Below are 13,191 nucleotides of genomic sequence, written 5' to 3'. Positions count from 1 at the left end.
AATATTAATTTTCTTGTTTATTTACACGATGTGAACAATTCATCAATTATGAATTCAATTGCGGTATATATATATATTAAAATTTCATGAATTAAGGGTCTTGTTGTACGATCAGGGGGATTAAATTGAGTGACCTGATACAATTTGAGCTGATGATCAATGAGGAAATAAACAGCTTGAATTTACGAATGAATTTCGTAATCAGTATAATAATTGTGGAGGCCAATTTGTCCTTTGCAAATTTAATCATCGTGTGTATGTGACAGATTAATACTATTATTGGTCAAAATTTTATTCGTTAATAATTTTACTTATATTTCGTTTTGCATCCATTGTTAATTTTCTATTGAAGAGTGGTGCGGAAATATTTAAAGTCCTGCATTGTATATCATGCATGACAGTTGACAAAAAGATTAAAAGTATTGAACAATACAATGCCAAGATGATAAAATTGACTTACTTTCAAACAATTACTTCTCTGATTCTTAATTTTATTTGTATTTTTATGCCGGTCAGTATTTTTCTAAGTCATCGCATCGCATCGCATCGCATACATATGCAATATTTGTGGTGCAGCAGGTATACTACTACTATAATGATTTTTCAGTAATTGGCGATACTCGAAATTAAATATTCTTCTGCAGTCGGTAAAGTGTTAGAAGCATGTATGTCGCTGTACAGTACTTTGTACATCAATATACAATTGATTTATTCTAAATATGGCGTATTATACGAGAATTAACTACGTAAATCAGTGGGTATCAGTGGATCTATACTAACCAGAACATATAAAAGGTATAAAAAGAAAATAAAAGAAAGAACAATCCACTTAAAGTTTATTATTCATGATAATTAAGAGTCCACAAAAATGAATATGGTGGGGTAAGTCTGGAACTTCTCTTGTATAGAACAATTGTTGCGCCAGACGTCATAGAAAATATGTAAGTTTATAGTCCTTTATGGCTATGATAGAAAATAATATTCCACAGAAGTGGCTTAATTAATCTACTTACAAATAATTATGAAAAGAAACTTTTCCATACCGTAGACAATTAGAAAATAAAAGTCGGACTTACGCCCTGACAGCTGTCAATATTGATATGTTCTCACCTTATTATTGAATGCCTAGTACGTCTTATGCAGATCCTTGAATTCATTCTGAACAATTATTCATTTGTCTTACTTTAAGATTCACTACGTAAATCAAAGCGGCTTTATATTGAAGCACAATACCTTGAGCAATTAACCCAATTATTGGACGATTTTGTTTATTAAGAAACATCATCCCTTATACAAATAGACCATAAATCTTTCTAACCTAGAGAGCTCAGACTAAAGTAGGGTGATCTTTACGGTATGTGAACAATAGATTTAGGAGGACAAATCGATAATAATTGTTGAATGAAAGAGTCCATATCCATAATGTAAATTTTCAAGATTGAGGCAATTTCCTGGATAATAACAGTACGCACTAAGTGGCTCTTAAACAAGGCGACTCTTATTTATCTTACAATATCAAAGAGTTGTCAGGCTAGTAAAACTTCACTAGGAAGAGTCTCATCAAGATCTTCAACTTGATTCTTCGAAGAGAACATCATTTTTTCCATCAAAATCATCCATGCATTCTATAATTGTCTTTATGTTGTCAATTACATTGCTGACAGCCACTCTAATTACTCTATCACTAACAGCTTTAAATTGGCAAACTAAATGTATATCTTCAATTTCATAGTTTATAGAAATTTCTGTTGGTTTAAGAATAGGATCCGGAGACAATGTGGACTTAGCAATTGACGATTGTCTCTTACTTTCAAATGGTATCCTTAAGGTTAATTGATATGGGAGTTCTATAGTTGACATTGTTGCTAAGCGATTTGAAAATGTTGCATGAAGAAGTTCTTGCAATAATTTAATTTTTCATTGATGGTTATACTTCTGAACATTACACGACTTTTGAACTTAACTTCTCACCAGTATTAAGAATTTAACTACTTCTATAGAAAAAGATTATGGGTTTAAAATGTTCAGTAATTTTCAAAATAAAGGAGTATTCAAATTTAAATGGAGTTTTCTGAGCCCTTACCACTAATACGAATTCGAGATACGATTGAAGACCCCCAAGAATCTGATCAAGAAAACTATGATTCCATTCTATGGTATGGTTATCTCATACTACTTTGCAGTTGGGTCCTTTTTGTTATGTCAATAAATTCTATATTCGAGCTTTGGAAATTTATTATTCATCCATTATCTGTTTCAGAGAGAACTATTCCGATATATAAGTCATTACAAGTTACTTTTGAATGTACAGATCGATATATATTAAAGTTATGGTGTATATATATAATTGTGTGGTGGTGGTCAATTATATCATGGACTGGATTGAAATTATTCCGACATTCTAAGGGAATACAGACCCAAGTTTCGTGAATTTGGCTGGACAGTTACGGAAATAATAAACAGGTTAATTAATGCTTTAAATTAATATACACGAGCTCTATGGAATTAAATATCAATACTAATCCTCTTCATCTGATTCGACTATTCGCCTTCTCTTTCTTTCACTAGTTTCTTCGCTGTCTTCTCTGTATCTAGCAGCACCATCTTGTTTCAATGCTTGCAATCTTTCAGCTCCTTTTTCGAATCTTTCTTCTTCGTCTTCATCACCTAATTCTTCGTCGTCGTCATCTTGTTCCTCTTCTTCGTCATCTCTGGCTATAAAATCGTCTTCCTCGTCATATTCATCTTCTGCGTATTGATTCTCAAATCTTTCATAGGCAGTTTCACGTGACGTACCACGAAGAGATGGACTATTATCACGTCCAAGTCTTTCCTCTTGTAACCTTCTCTTTAATTCAAGCTGCCTTCTTAATTTCAAGGTCTTTCTTTCATTTTCATCAGCCAATCTTTGTTTACGCATTGGATCATCATCAGTGATTGTATTAAGAATCTTTTCCTTTCTTTGTATATTTTTCACAGCAGCTGTTAATTTTCTATGAGTAGCAGTGAAAGTTGAAGCTGGTAAAAGATTTATTGTTTTATCAAGAGATGAATCAAACTGTAAGATCTCAAGGGAATCATGAGTCTTTACTAAGTAACTATCGACAGCTGGAACATGGCGAACATCAAATAATTCTTGTCCAATCTTCAATGACAATGATCCATCATCCCATTGAACAAAATGAGCATTGGATTGTTTTATAATTTCATCATTTCCACTATTAGAATATCTCCATCTAAGAGTATTTTCGTTGAGTAATTTCTCTGCAACAAGTTCACTTTGTACTTGCTTATCTGTCATAGATGTTTTAGATCTTTCAGCAGCATTTTGTTCTACTTTTTCTTTAAATTCAGTAGGATCAAATGGATGAGCTTCAACATTTAAGAAAACAGGTAACTTTAATGAGTACACTTCATCTTCCGTTGGAGCAGATTCAGCATGACGCGGTAACGATATTTCTGTGTACTTCAAGTCATGTTCTACTTCTTCAACTTCTTCCTCGTCATCATCTTCATCATTTTCTTCTTCTTCATCATCTTCATCTACTAAACTTCGTTTAGAGCGAGCTTCACTATTATCATTATCTTCTTCTTCTTCCTCCTCCTCTTGGACATCTCCAAATAAATCTTCTTCTTCAACATCTTCTACCTCCTCGTGCTCCTCCACAACTCTGTCTGTCGATTCGTTATCTGACATTGACGATATGCTATATTTATATATATCTTACTGGTGTGTACTGTCCGTCTCTAGTGTGCTCTGTTAATAACACTTCGTTGAAAAATTATGCTATCAAAAATTGAGGCACGCACGCCGCTAAATATGCCCTCCACTAGAGAACCCAATATATATATATATATATATATAATATAGCTATTTACGATTATATACTAATAAATAATTAAATAGGATCCTAGTTATCATTATCATCACATGTAGTAGTATCAATTTCATTTTCATTTTCATTTTCATTATCATTATCATCATCACTAATACCAAAATCCTTCTTAGAAACAACAATTTGTGGGGTTTGCTTATTAGCATACCCTACCATATCTAGATCCACTGGAGTCGATGAGAAGGATTTACTATGTTGTCTTTTAAAACTGGACTGAGACTTTAACTTTGATTTCGGCTTATCTCCAGATTTAGAATTCACTGCCACATTTGTTACTTGACTACTACCTTCAACACCTGAAGTAGCAGTTATAGTGGAGGTTGTTTCATTATTTTGTTCAGATGATGGTTTTGAATTACCATTAGATATTAACTTATTAACATCAGAATCCAAACTAAATGAAGAATCTGGTAAAAAATAATGGAAATATTGAATTAAAAATTCAACTACAGTTTGGGATAAAGCATATTCATCGGGATCCATATCGTGATCTGGATGAGATAGTATTGAAGGTTGAAAAATTGCAGCTAAATTCCTTGACGACATGAGATTCACATCTACTTCAAGACGAACCATGGATAATAAATCTAGGATATATAATAACAATTGTTTTGAAGCTGGAGGTAATTCTGAAATAAGTTGGTTATAATCTTCAATAGCTAAAAGAACATCATTTTTCACTTTTTCATATTTTCTTCTTTGTTTAGTCTTTTTCTCAAGAACTTCACCACCAGCTCCTAAATTATTGTCGGAATCTATATTCTTTTCATTATCAAATTTTGCTTGGGAGATACCTGAAGGTGAATTTGATGATGAATTATTATCATGTTGATTTATTTGAGGTGGTTGTGTTATTTCTTGGGTATTGTGATTATTTAATTTACCAATATTGACTTCTGTTAGAGGATGAGATCCAGATATTTCATTGATACTTTGATTTGTTGATGGTTCTGAAGAAATTGCTGATGATTTATTTGGCTTTTGAGCCAAATGTTTAAAATAATTACTTATTCTTTGACGTTTTCTTAATGGATCACGGAATGATTCATACATATCGAGAGGTATAATTGGTTCAGGTAAGGCATTTAAATATCTTCTAAAAATTGAAGCTGCATCATGAACAGTATAACCATCCCAATTTAAATTTTTCCCAAAATCAGGTGGACAATTAAAAATCAATTGTAATTCTTTAACTCTTTTTGATGAACCACCTACTCTAAAAATCCCTTCAACTCCTAAACCATTTTTCTTTAAGAACACTCCACACTTAGCTACGACACGAGGAATTTGACCATAATCAGAATCATTTAATACACTTGTAGAAGCAATACTATTTGCCACTTCTAATGGAACACCAAAATATTTACTATTTTCATCAACTAGAGGATTCTGCTGTAAGAAAGAATCACGATGTTGTCTTAAACTGGACGATTTTTCAGATTGATTCAAAGAATTCGACCTTACTCTATTAACGTTATTGGTGGATCTTGACTTGTGATGTAATATTGGACGTAAGAAGTCTTGGCTTGGAGGTGACGGTTGTATTTGTTGTTGTGATTGTGATTGTGATTGTGATTGAACAGAAGATTGCAGCTGAGATAGTTGGGGAATTAATAGATTTGCAGATATGGATTTTGAAGGTGATCTAGTGGAAGAATCGGAGTGACCAAGACTGGTTGAAGCTTGTAACGGTTGTTGGTTTTGGCCATGATGGTGATGATGATGGTGATGGTGGGACAGTAAATTAAGATGATGATGATCTTTGTCTTTCTGATCGGGATCACTCGTGACTTCGTCGACGCTATCACTGGAAGTAAGATTACCTTTCTTTAGATTTTTCACCCAACCTAGTATTGAGCCTGATCTTGTAGGAGACAGTGAATGGCTCATAATGATATAATGGTATAATAAGTTATGATACAACTATAAAGTACAAAGGTAGGTAGTTATATAATACAATATAAATAATGGGGAAGGTAGACAGGAAAAAATATCCTATTACACGTATTAGGCAATGGATGGGAAATTAACAAAAGTAGATATTGGGATTCAAATTAATATTGACTCATATAGTGGCACAGTATTACTCAGTAATGTATGCACTAGACTGGGCTTGGCTGGGCTGGGTTCGAATGGTCCTGATTGGATATATTAGTGGACTCCAGCTTGTACGTTGAAATTTTTACAAAATCGAATTTGGTGATCGTCAACACGTCTTTTTTTTTCTCAGTCACCTAATAAATTTTATTTAATTTTTATTTAATTTTTTTTTATATGTATATAATTTTAACTTTTTACTATTTTTATTTTGTATGTGAGTTTCCTGTATGTAAGCTCATCTATTCGCTTGTATTTGTTAACTGTTTAAGATTACGGTACGATAGAGATACCTACCTTATGATTGGGTTTTGAAAATATAGTTACAATATAGGCAAAAAATTAACGTCTTGTAGAGAGGCGCTGATGTATAAGTGCTCCAAACTGAATATATTTCTTGAAAATAGTATATGATTATATTTAGATGTGACACTTGTTATACATATATCCTTAATTGCTATTTTTAAACAATAAACAAAAATCTACTATTAATCCTGACAGCTTATCTCCCACTTTAGCTGTCAATTTCGTATATTTGCTCAAGCATATATAACTCCGACATGCTACTTAGCTGCTGATGAACAGAGAGAATGAGCTGTCCTCATCTATCATATATTCAACTGCTCTAGTGCCAATATATTTGCCTTTCTTCATTCGTAAGTGCATTCTACGTTCTGTCATCCTCTGTTTCAGGTTGTTTGCAGACTAATTGAGCTGCGGCAAGAAATAAAAAAGCTGAGAAAAAGATCCAGGGGTAAGTATTTGGTATCGATCATTGTATCTTTGTGATGCCATGGTCATTCCAATCTATACTAACATTCAGCCCAGTTAAGAAAAAACTACGTCTAAACTAGCTATTCTCCCTATCCTTAAAGATAAATCATCTCATCAGAATGATTATATAATAATTATGAAATGAAAACAAACTATATTCAACACTCATTGTTATACACATGGCGATGATACTAAGTATCAAAATTCTACGTAGAGGTATTGTTTGGCTATTAGTTAATTCATTCAATATGTTCAGTAGGTATTACATTGTCTTCTATAGGATATATTCTAGATCATCTAGTCTTGTCTGGTATTGTTTTGTCTTCTTATGCTTCATGTCTATTTTATTTGCGGCAAATAGTTGTTAGAAACTTGTCAGTAAATCCCTTGACTTCACCTAAAAATAGTAACTGTTGCTTCTTTCTATTCTTCTTCATCTAATTTATCCTAATTAGGAAATCGAAGTTGCATAGAGGGGCTCCCCTCCCTACTTTGAAGTTTGGATGTTTTACTTAGTTCTTGGTCTAGATCTTTTTGTCGCGTTCTTAAAATAGACACCTGAGTCTTGTCCTATTTTCTGTTACAAAATGACATGTCTTGTCTCATTTTCACATTTTTTTCAAATATTTGCCATTATCAGGTGAAATCATTAATCGACTTACCATGGCACTTGTATTACCGTGAATATTTATGAATATTCAGTCAAATTATGTCTGAAATAGTTTTTAATTATGCAGCTTTCTTGACTTGTAGTTTATTAATTATATGAAGTTAACATTATGTATTTACAAGCTTCTAATGATATAGATATTCTATAGAGATATGAATTAAAACTTTTAAAATTCCCGAATAAAGATTTCATCTTTTAAATTTTGGATTTAATCAAAGTATCTTTTATGTCGATAGCAGCGTGCGAGCGTGAACTCAAATATAACAGAAAGGAATGAAGGTTTGACTCTTCAAGAAGCAGTATTAAAATAAGAATATATCCAATGCGTTTAACTTGGAACCGAAAATTAAATGTGAGTAGAATAGGTTGAACAAAATATTATCTAAATTAGATAGCAAAAATAATGGAAATGGCAGCAATGAGTAAGTTGATTATTGAAGGAACAAAAGAGTTAGCAGCATTGAATTGATCAGTACTTGAAATTTCTGGAACTTGAGTTGTACCAGAAATAATGGAATCTGTTGGAGAAACAACATTAGAAACTTTAACGGTTGTTAGTACGGGACCATTAGAACTGGCAGCCACGGTTTGCTGAACCGATTTAGATTCAATTGATATTGGATGAGTTTCTATTCCTTCGGTCTTTGTAGTGTTTTCAACAACGACTTTAGTACTACTTGCTTTATCCTTTCCTCCTATTTGAGTAGTCACTGTATCACTTTCAATAATGCTAGTGACTACACCATCTACTGTTTTAACAAAAGTTTTGCACTTTTCACAATCCAATGAAACAGTAACAATATGGTGCTCAGTTACTGTAGATGTTCCCTTTTCTTCATTGTGATTTGTCTTAGTTATGGCTTCAGTATTTGTACTGTAATCATTAGTCTTATCACCCTTTGATTCGGTTTCATTTTCAATATCAGTTTCAGGGCATGTAGTGTAAGTTTCAGTGATCACAGTAGATCTGGTAGAAGTGAGGGTTAGTGGACTAGAGCTGTCATCACAAGTAGTAATGATTTCTGTAACAACAGCAGACTTGGTGGTGGTTATGGTAATTATTGGATCCGTATTAGAATCTGATTGAGATGAATTAATTTCTATTTCCGAACTAATAACAGTTTCACTTACTTCAATGGAAGATTCTTCATGAACATCAGATGATTCGACCGAAGATGAAGTAATAAAAGAGGTCACATCATCAGAAGAATTTTCTTCGACAGAGGAACTCCCACTTAAGGATGATGTTGGTTCAGGATCAGCAGTGGAAGTGACAATTGCTTCACTGGAGGAAATGTCTTCCGAAGTTGTACTAGAGGCCTCACTTGTTGGCTCTGGATCTGATGATGTTTCAGCAACTGCGGTATCGGCAGCTGCAACAGATAATGAACTAGAAATCGAGGCTGGTATCATCCAGTATGGTTCCCAGACACCTGCACTAGAGCATATAGATGTAGCTAAACTGGTGGCCAGAACAACATTGCTACCCTTACAATTTTCAGCAATACAGCTACCAATTAAACCACCGAACTGAGGCATAACACACAAACATCCGGTATCCCAGTATGGACATGGTGTGACTCCAGTGTTTTGGAACATACATGGCTTAGCACATTCTGGTAAGTCATCATAAATCTTGTCAGCAAATCCGTTGATAGAAGCAGTCTTCTCTACTGTTGGATAAGTTGCATATGGATTATCAGTACTAGTAGCACTTGGAGCCTCAGTTATGTTCGAGTTTGCATCTTCAATACTTGAAGAAGTAGGATCAACAATCGTCGTACTCAGTTCACTTTGGTCAGAAGTTTCTTCATTAGCTGGAGAGGTATTTTCTGGGACTGAAGTAGATGAAACGGATGAAGCGTCCTCCAATATAGTGGTGGAAGCTTCACTAGTTGGCTCTGGATCTGATGATGTTTCAGCAACTGCGGTATCGGCAGCTGCAACAGATAATGAACTAGAAATCGAGGCTGGTATCATCCAGTATGGTTCCCAGACACCTGCACTAGAGCATATAGATGTAGCTAAACTGGTGGCCAGAACAACATTGCTACCCTTACAATTTTCAGCAATACAGCTACCAATTAAACCACCGAACTGAGGCATAACACACAAACATCCGGTATCCCAGTATGGACATGGTGTGACTCCAGTGTTTTGGAACATACATGGCTTAGCACATTCTGGTAAGTCATCATAAATCTTGTCAGCAAATCCGTTGATAGAAGCAGTCTTTGCCACGGTTGGATAAGTTGCATATGGATTATCAGTACTAGTGGTACTTGGAGCTTCAGTTATACTTGATTTGTCATCTGTAATACTTGAAGTGCTTGCTTCAGCAGCTAAAGAAGTACTTTGGTTTTCGGTGCTAGCAGTTTCGGAATTAGCCTCATCGGAGGTTTCCGAGGTATTCTCTGGAATAGAAGTAGATGAAGTAGATGACACATCTTCCAAAGCTGTGCTAGAGGATTCACTAGTTGGCTCTGGATCTGATGATGTTTCAGCAACTGCGGTATCGGCAGCTGCAACAGATAATGAACTAGAAATCGAGGCTGGTATCATCCAGTATGGTTCCCAGACACCTGCACTAGAGCATATAGATGTAGCTAAACTGGTGGCCAGAACAACATTGCTACCCTTACAATTTTCAGCAATACAGCTACCAATTAAACCACCGAACTGAGGCATAACACACAAACATCCGGTATCCCAGTATGGACATGGTGTGACTCCAGTGTTTTGGAACATACATGGCTTAGCACATTCTGGTAAGTCATCATAAATCTTGTCAGCAAATCCGTTGATAGAAGCAGTCTTTGCCACGGTTGGATAAGTTGCATATGGATTATCAGTACTAGTGGTACTTGGAGCTTCAGTTATACTTGATTTGTCATCTGTAATACTTGAAGTGCTTGCTTCAGCAGCTAAAGAAGTACTTTGGTTTTCGGTGCTAGCAGTTTCGGAATTAGCCTCATCGGAGGTTTCCGAGGTATTCTCTGGAATAGAAGTAGATGAAGTAGATGACACATCTTCCAAAGCTGTGCTAGAGGATTCACTAGTTGGCTCTGGATCTGATGATGTTTCAGCAACTGCGGTATCGGCAGCTGCAACAGATAATGAACTAGAAATCGAGGCTGGTATCATCCAGTATGGTTCCCAGACACCTGCACTAGAGCATATAGATGTAGCTAAACTGGTGGCCAGAACAACATTGCTACCCTTACAATTTTCAGCAATACAGCTACCAATTAAACCACCGAACTGAGGCATAACACACAAACATCCGGTATCCCAGTATGGACATGGTGTGACTCCAGTGTTTTGGAACATACATGGCTTAGCACATTCTGGTAAGTCATCATAAATCTTGTCAGCAAATCCGTTGATAGAAGCGGTCTTTGCCACGGTTGGATAAGTTGCATATGGATTATCAGCAGTGGTAGTACTAGCTGGAGCTTTCGTTATACTCGAACTATCCTCAGCTGACGCTAATGTCAATGCTGCAAGTAAAACAAATAAAACTGGCTTCATCGTATATTTCGCCTTTATTTGGTCAATTAAATACATCTTTAATGAAGTAAGGTGATAATGCACCTTTATAAATATAGTTCAATAAGTTAAGAAATTAGTGAAAGCATACATAGTTTTCAGTTAATAATATAGATCGGTTATTTCAATATGATTTACATATAATCCTTTAATGAATAATTTAAAATCTCAATTAGAAATAACCAATCAACTACCAATGTAATTGAATCTACGAATCCATATCGGTTTTCAAGTTAAGGTTAATCTTATGTATTTGGTAAGAAACGTTTGAAACTTTTCTTGGAACTTTTGATGCTCAGATTTTTTATTGTTTAATTTTTAATTTACTTCTTTTTTTCTCTATAACAAGAATCAAAACAATTAAATTTACTGCATTTTGACCAGTAACTTCGTAATTAAGTTTCGCCTATTGTATTTACTAAGTTTCATCATAATGGGACCCTCTAATATGAATTTTTGTGTTGCAATTCATATTTTGCAGCTGCCTAATGCGTGCTAAAAAGGATTTTTTCGTATATCAGCGGAGATATCGTTCTAGCTATACTCCGTGTCGGACTCAACGCTAATTAATTTTCGATCTTTATTTCTTGGAAATATTAAAACACAAGTCGAGCATAGTCTTGGATAATTACAATGATGCATGTGTTGCCATATAATGATGCAGTTCTCCGAACATAGTAACTGATAATATATGGATATTCATGTCTGAAAAATTATCTATTTGATCAAAAATAAACGAGCACAAAATTCTCGAGCAAATTTTATCGGTAGCACAATTCGTATTCGAAAAATATGGTACATCGTTCAATAAATAACGCTTATCATGGTACTCATAAATATTGTTCTGTTTCCTTTTTTTATTTTACTAACTCAATTGAAGTATATTTTATATTGAAGGCTTACTGGCTTAATTGATCCACAATCGTGGATAAGTATTTTGTTTTCAACTAGTGTGGTGGCGTAGGATTTCGCTACCATGTGCCAGTGAGCAAATATATTGAGCAAAATAGATTTCTTAGGAAAGTATAACTATTGAGGTAATGAAAAAACAATGGCTTTTATTGGTCAAGTTAAGGACCAAAATTGTATCCTAGGGGGTATTTAAGGATCCTCGACTGTGTAAATTTGAACTATAAATACTTGTACTCGATAGTATCCATCTTTATTTATAAAACCTTCCTCTGCAAGCTATTCTATCTAAGGTATAAATATGTCAAACATTGTTAAAATTGAATTACCAAAGCTCGACTGGGGATTTGATGAATTAGAACCATATATTTCTAAGGAAATCAATGAGATTCACTATAAGAAGCATCATCAAACATATGTCACTTCTTTCAATGCTGCTGTGGATGATCTCGCAAAAGCAAACTCTGTAGGAGACGTTAAGCGTGCTATTCAACTTCAAGAAAACGTCAAATTTCATGGTGGTGGACACACTAACCATGTGTTATTTTGGAAAAGTTTATCACCTGTTCAGAAATTTGGAGGCAAAGTTCCAGCTAAAGATTCTCCATTGGGTAAACAGATTATTGAACAATATGGTAGTGTTGAAAGACTCGTTGAAATTACCAATGCAAAATTGGCAACTATTCAGGGTTCGGGTTGGGCATTCATAGTTTATAATAAAGAAAATGGGAATAAATTAGATGTTGTTACCCGTCCTAATCAAGATACAATTCTTGAGCCATTGGTACCTTTAGTGGCCATTGATGCTTGGGAACATGCTTATTATTTACAATATCAGAATGTCAAAGTTGATTATTTTAAAGCTATTTGGAATGTAATCAACTGGAATGAAGCTGAAAAAAGATATATAACTGAATAACTATATAAGCTCTAATATATGACTATTATTTCTTTTCATAAAAGGTACGCAAGTACTTGCTATTTTGAATTCTTCTGACTTAGGAGTGGAGAGGACTGATTACGAAAGTTAATCAAGCTATCCAGTGTGGATATAAAAATTTCCGGGTAGGGTTATATATATACAAGACACCTCAACCGATTCATATGATAAATCAGTTTAAGTAACTAGCAATCATAATAAAATATATAAAAATAATACTGCAACATCAACTATATTGACTGAACTTAATATTCATTTCTACCTGAAGGTCATGGTTATTCTAAGAATAATTATATTGAGCTATAAAAAGATGACACGCTTTATTTTCATCATATCTTCTAAAACCGCAAATTGGA

General features: G+C 34.3%; 5 protein-coding genes across 5 annotated transcripts; 2 read left to right on the top strand and 3 right to left on the bottom strand. All coding sequences in view use genetic code 12, as the record gives it.

Annotated features, from left to right (window-relative positions):
* The first annotated feature begins 1,960 nt into the window (after positions 1–1,960).
* Positions 1,961–2,474, top strand: RJT21DRAFT_48252 (uncharacterized protein). Its single transcript, XM_064884754.1, has one exon. It carries the CDS (start codon positions 2,062–2,064, stop codon positions 2,428–2,430), a length of 369 nt encoding a protein of 122 aa, XP_064737482.1. The 5' UTR covers positions 1,961–2,061; the 3' UTR covers positions 2,431–2,474.
* Positions 2,475–3,804, bottom strand: RJT21DRAFT_48261 (uncharacterized protein). Its single transcript, XM_064884757.1, has one exon. The coding sequence runs from the start codon at positions 3,695–3,697 to the stop codon at positions 2,519–2,521; it is 1,179 nt and encodes a 392-aa protein (XP_064737481.1). The 5' UTR covers positions 3,698–3,804; the 3' UTR covers positions 2,475–2,518.
* Positions 3,805–3,869: 65 nt separating this feature from the next.
* Positions 3,870–6,125, bottom strand: SAC7 (Sac7p). Its single transcript, XM_064882269.1, has one exon. The coding sequence runs from the start codon at positions 5,784–5,786 to the stop codon at positions 3,912–3,914; it is 1,875 nt and encodes a 624-aa protein (XP_064737480.1). The 5' UTR covers positions 5,787–6,125; the 3' UTR covers positions 3,870–3,911.
* Positions 6,126–8,595: 2,470 nt separating this feature from the next.
* On the bottom strand, positions 8,596–10,968 carry CSA1 (Csa1p; the record flags this gene model as incomplete). Its single annotated transcript, XM_064885205.1, has 3 exons — positions 8,596–9,254; positions 9,330–9,749; positions 9,792–10,968. Coding segments are annotated over 3 exons (2,256 nt in total), but the record flags the coding sequence as incomplete, so codon positions are not given.
* An 893-nt stretch (positions 10,969–11,861) lies between these two features.
* On the top strand, positions 11,862–13,084 carry SOD3 (Sod3p). The gene has a single exon (XM_064884753.1). The coding sequence runs from the start codon at positions 12,197–12,199 to the stop codon at positions 12,812–12,814; it is 618 nt and encodes a 205-aa protein (XP_064737478.1). The 5' UTR covers positions 11,862–12,196; the 3' UTR covers positions 12,815–13,084.
* Positions 13,085–13,191: the final 107 nt, after the last annotated feature.

This window comes from Scheffersomyces amazonensis (genome assembly GCF_036850825.1).
Source record: "Scheffersomyces amazonensis strain UFMG-HMD-26.3 chromosome Unknown RJT21scaffold_5, whole genome shotgun sequence".
NCBI lineage: Eukaryota > Fungi > Ascomycota > Pichiomycetes > Serinales > Debaryomycetaceae > Scheffersomyces > Scheffersomyces amazonensis.
The sequence above is the reverse complement of the archived record's forward strand: the minus strand, read 5'-3'. Positions and strand labels throughout refer to the sequence as shown.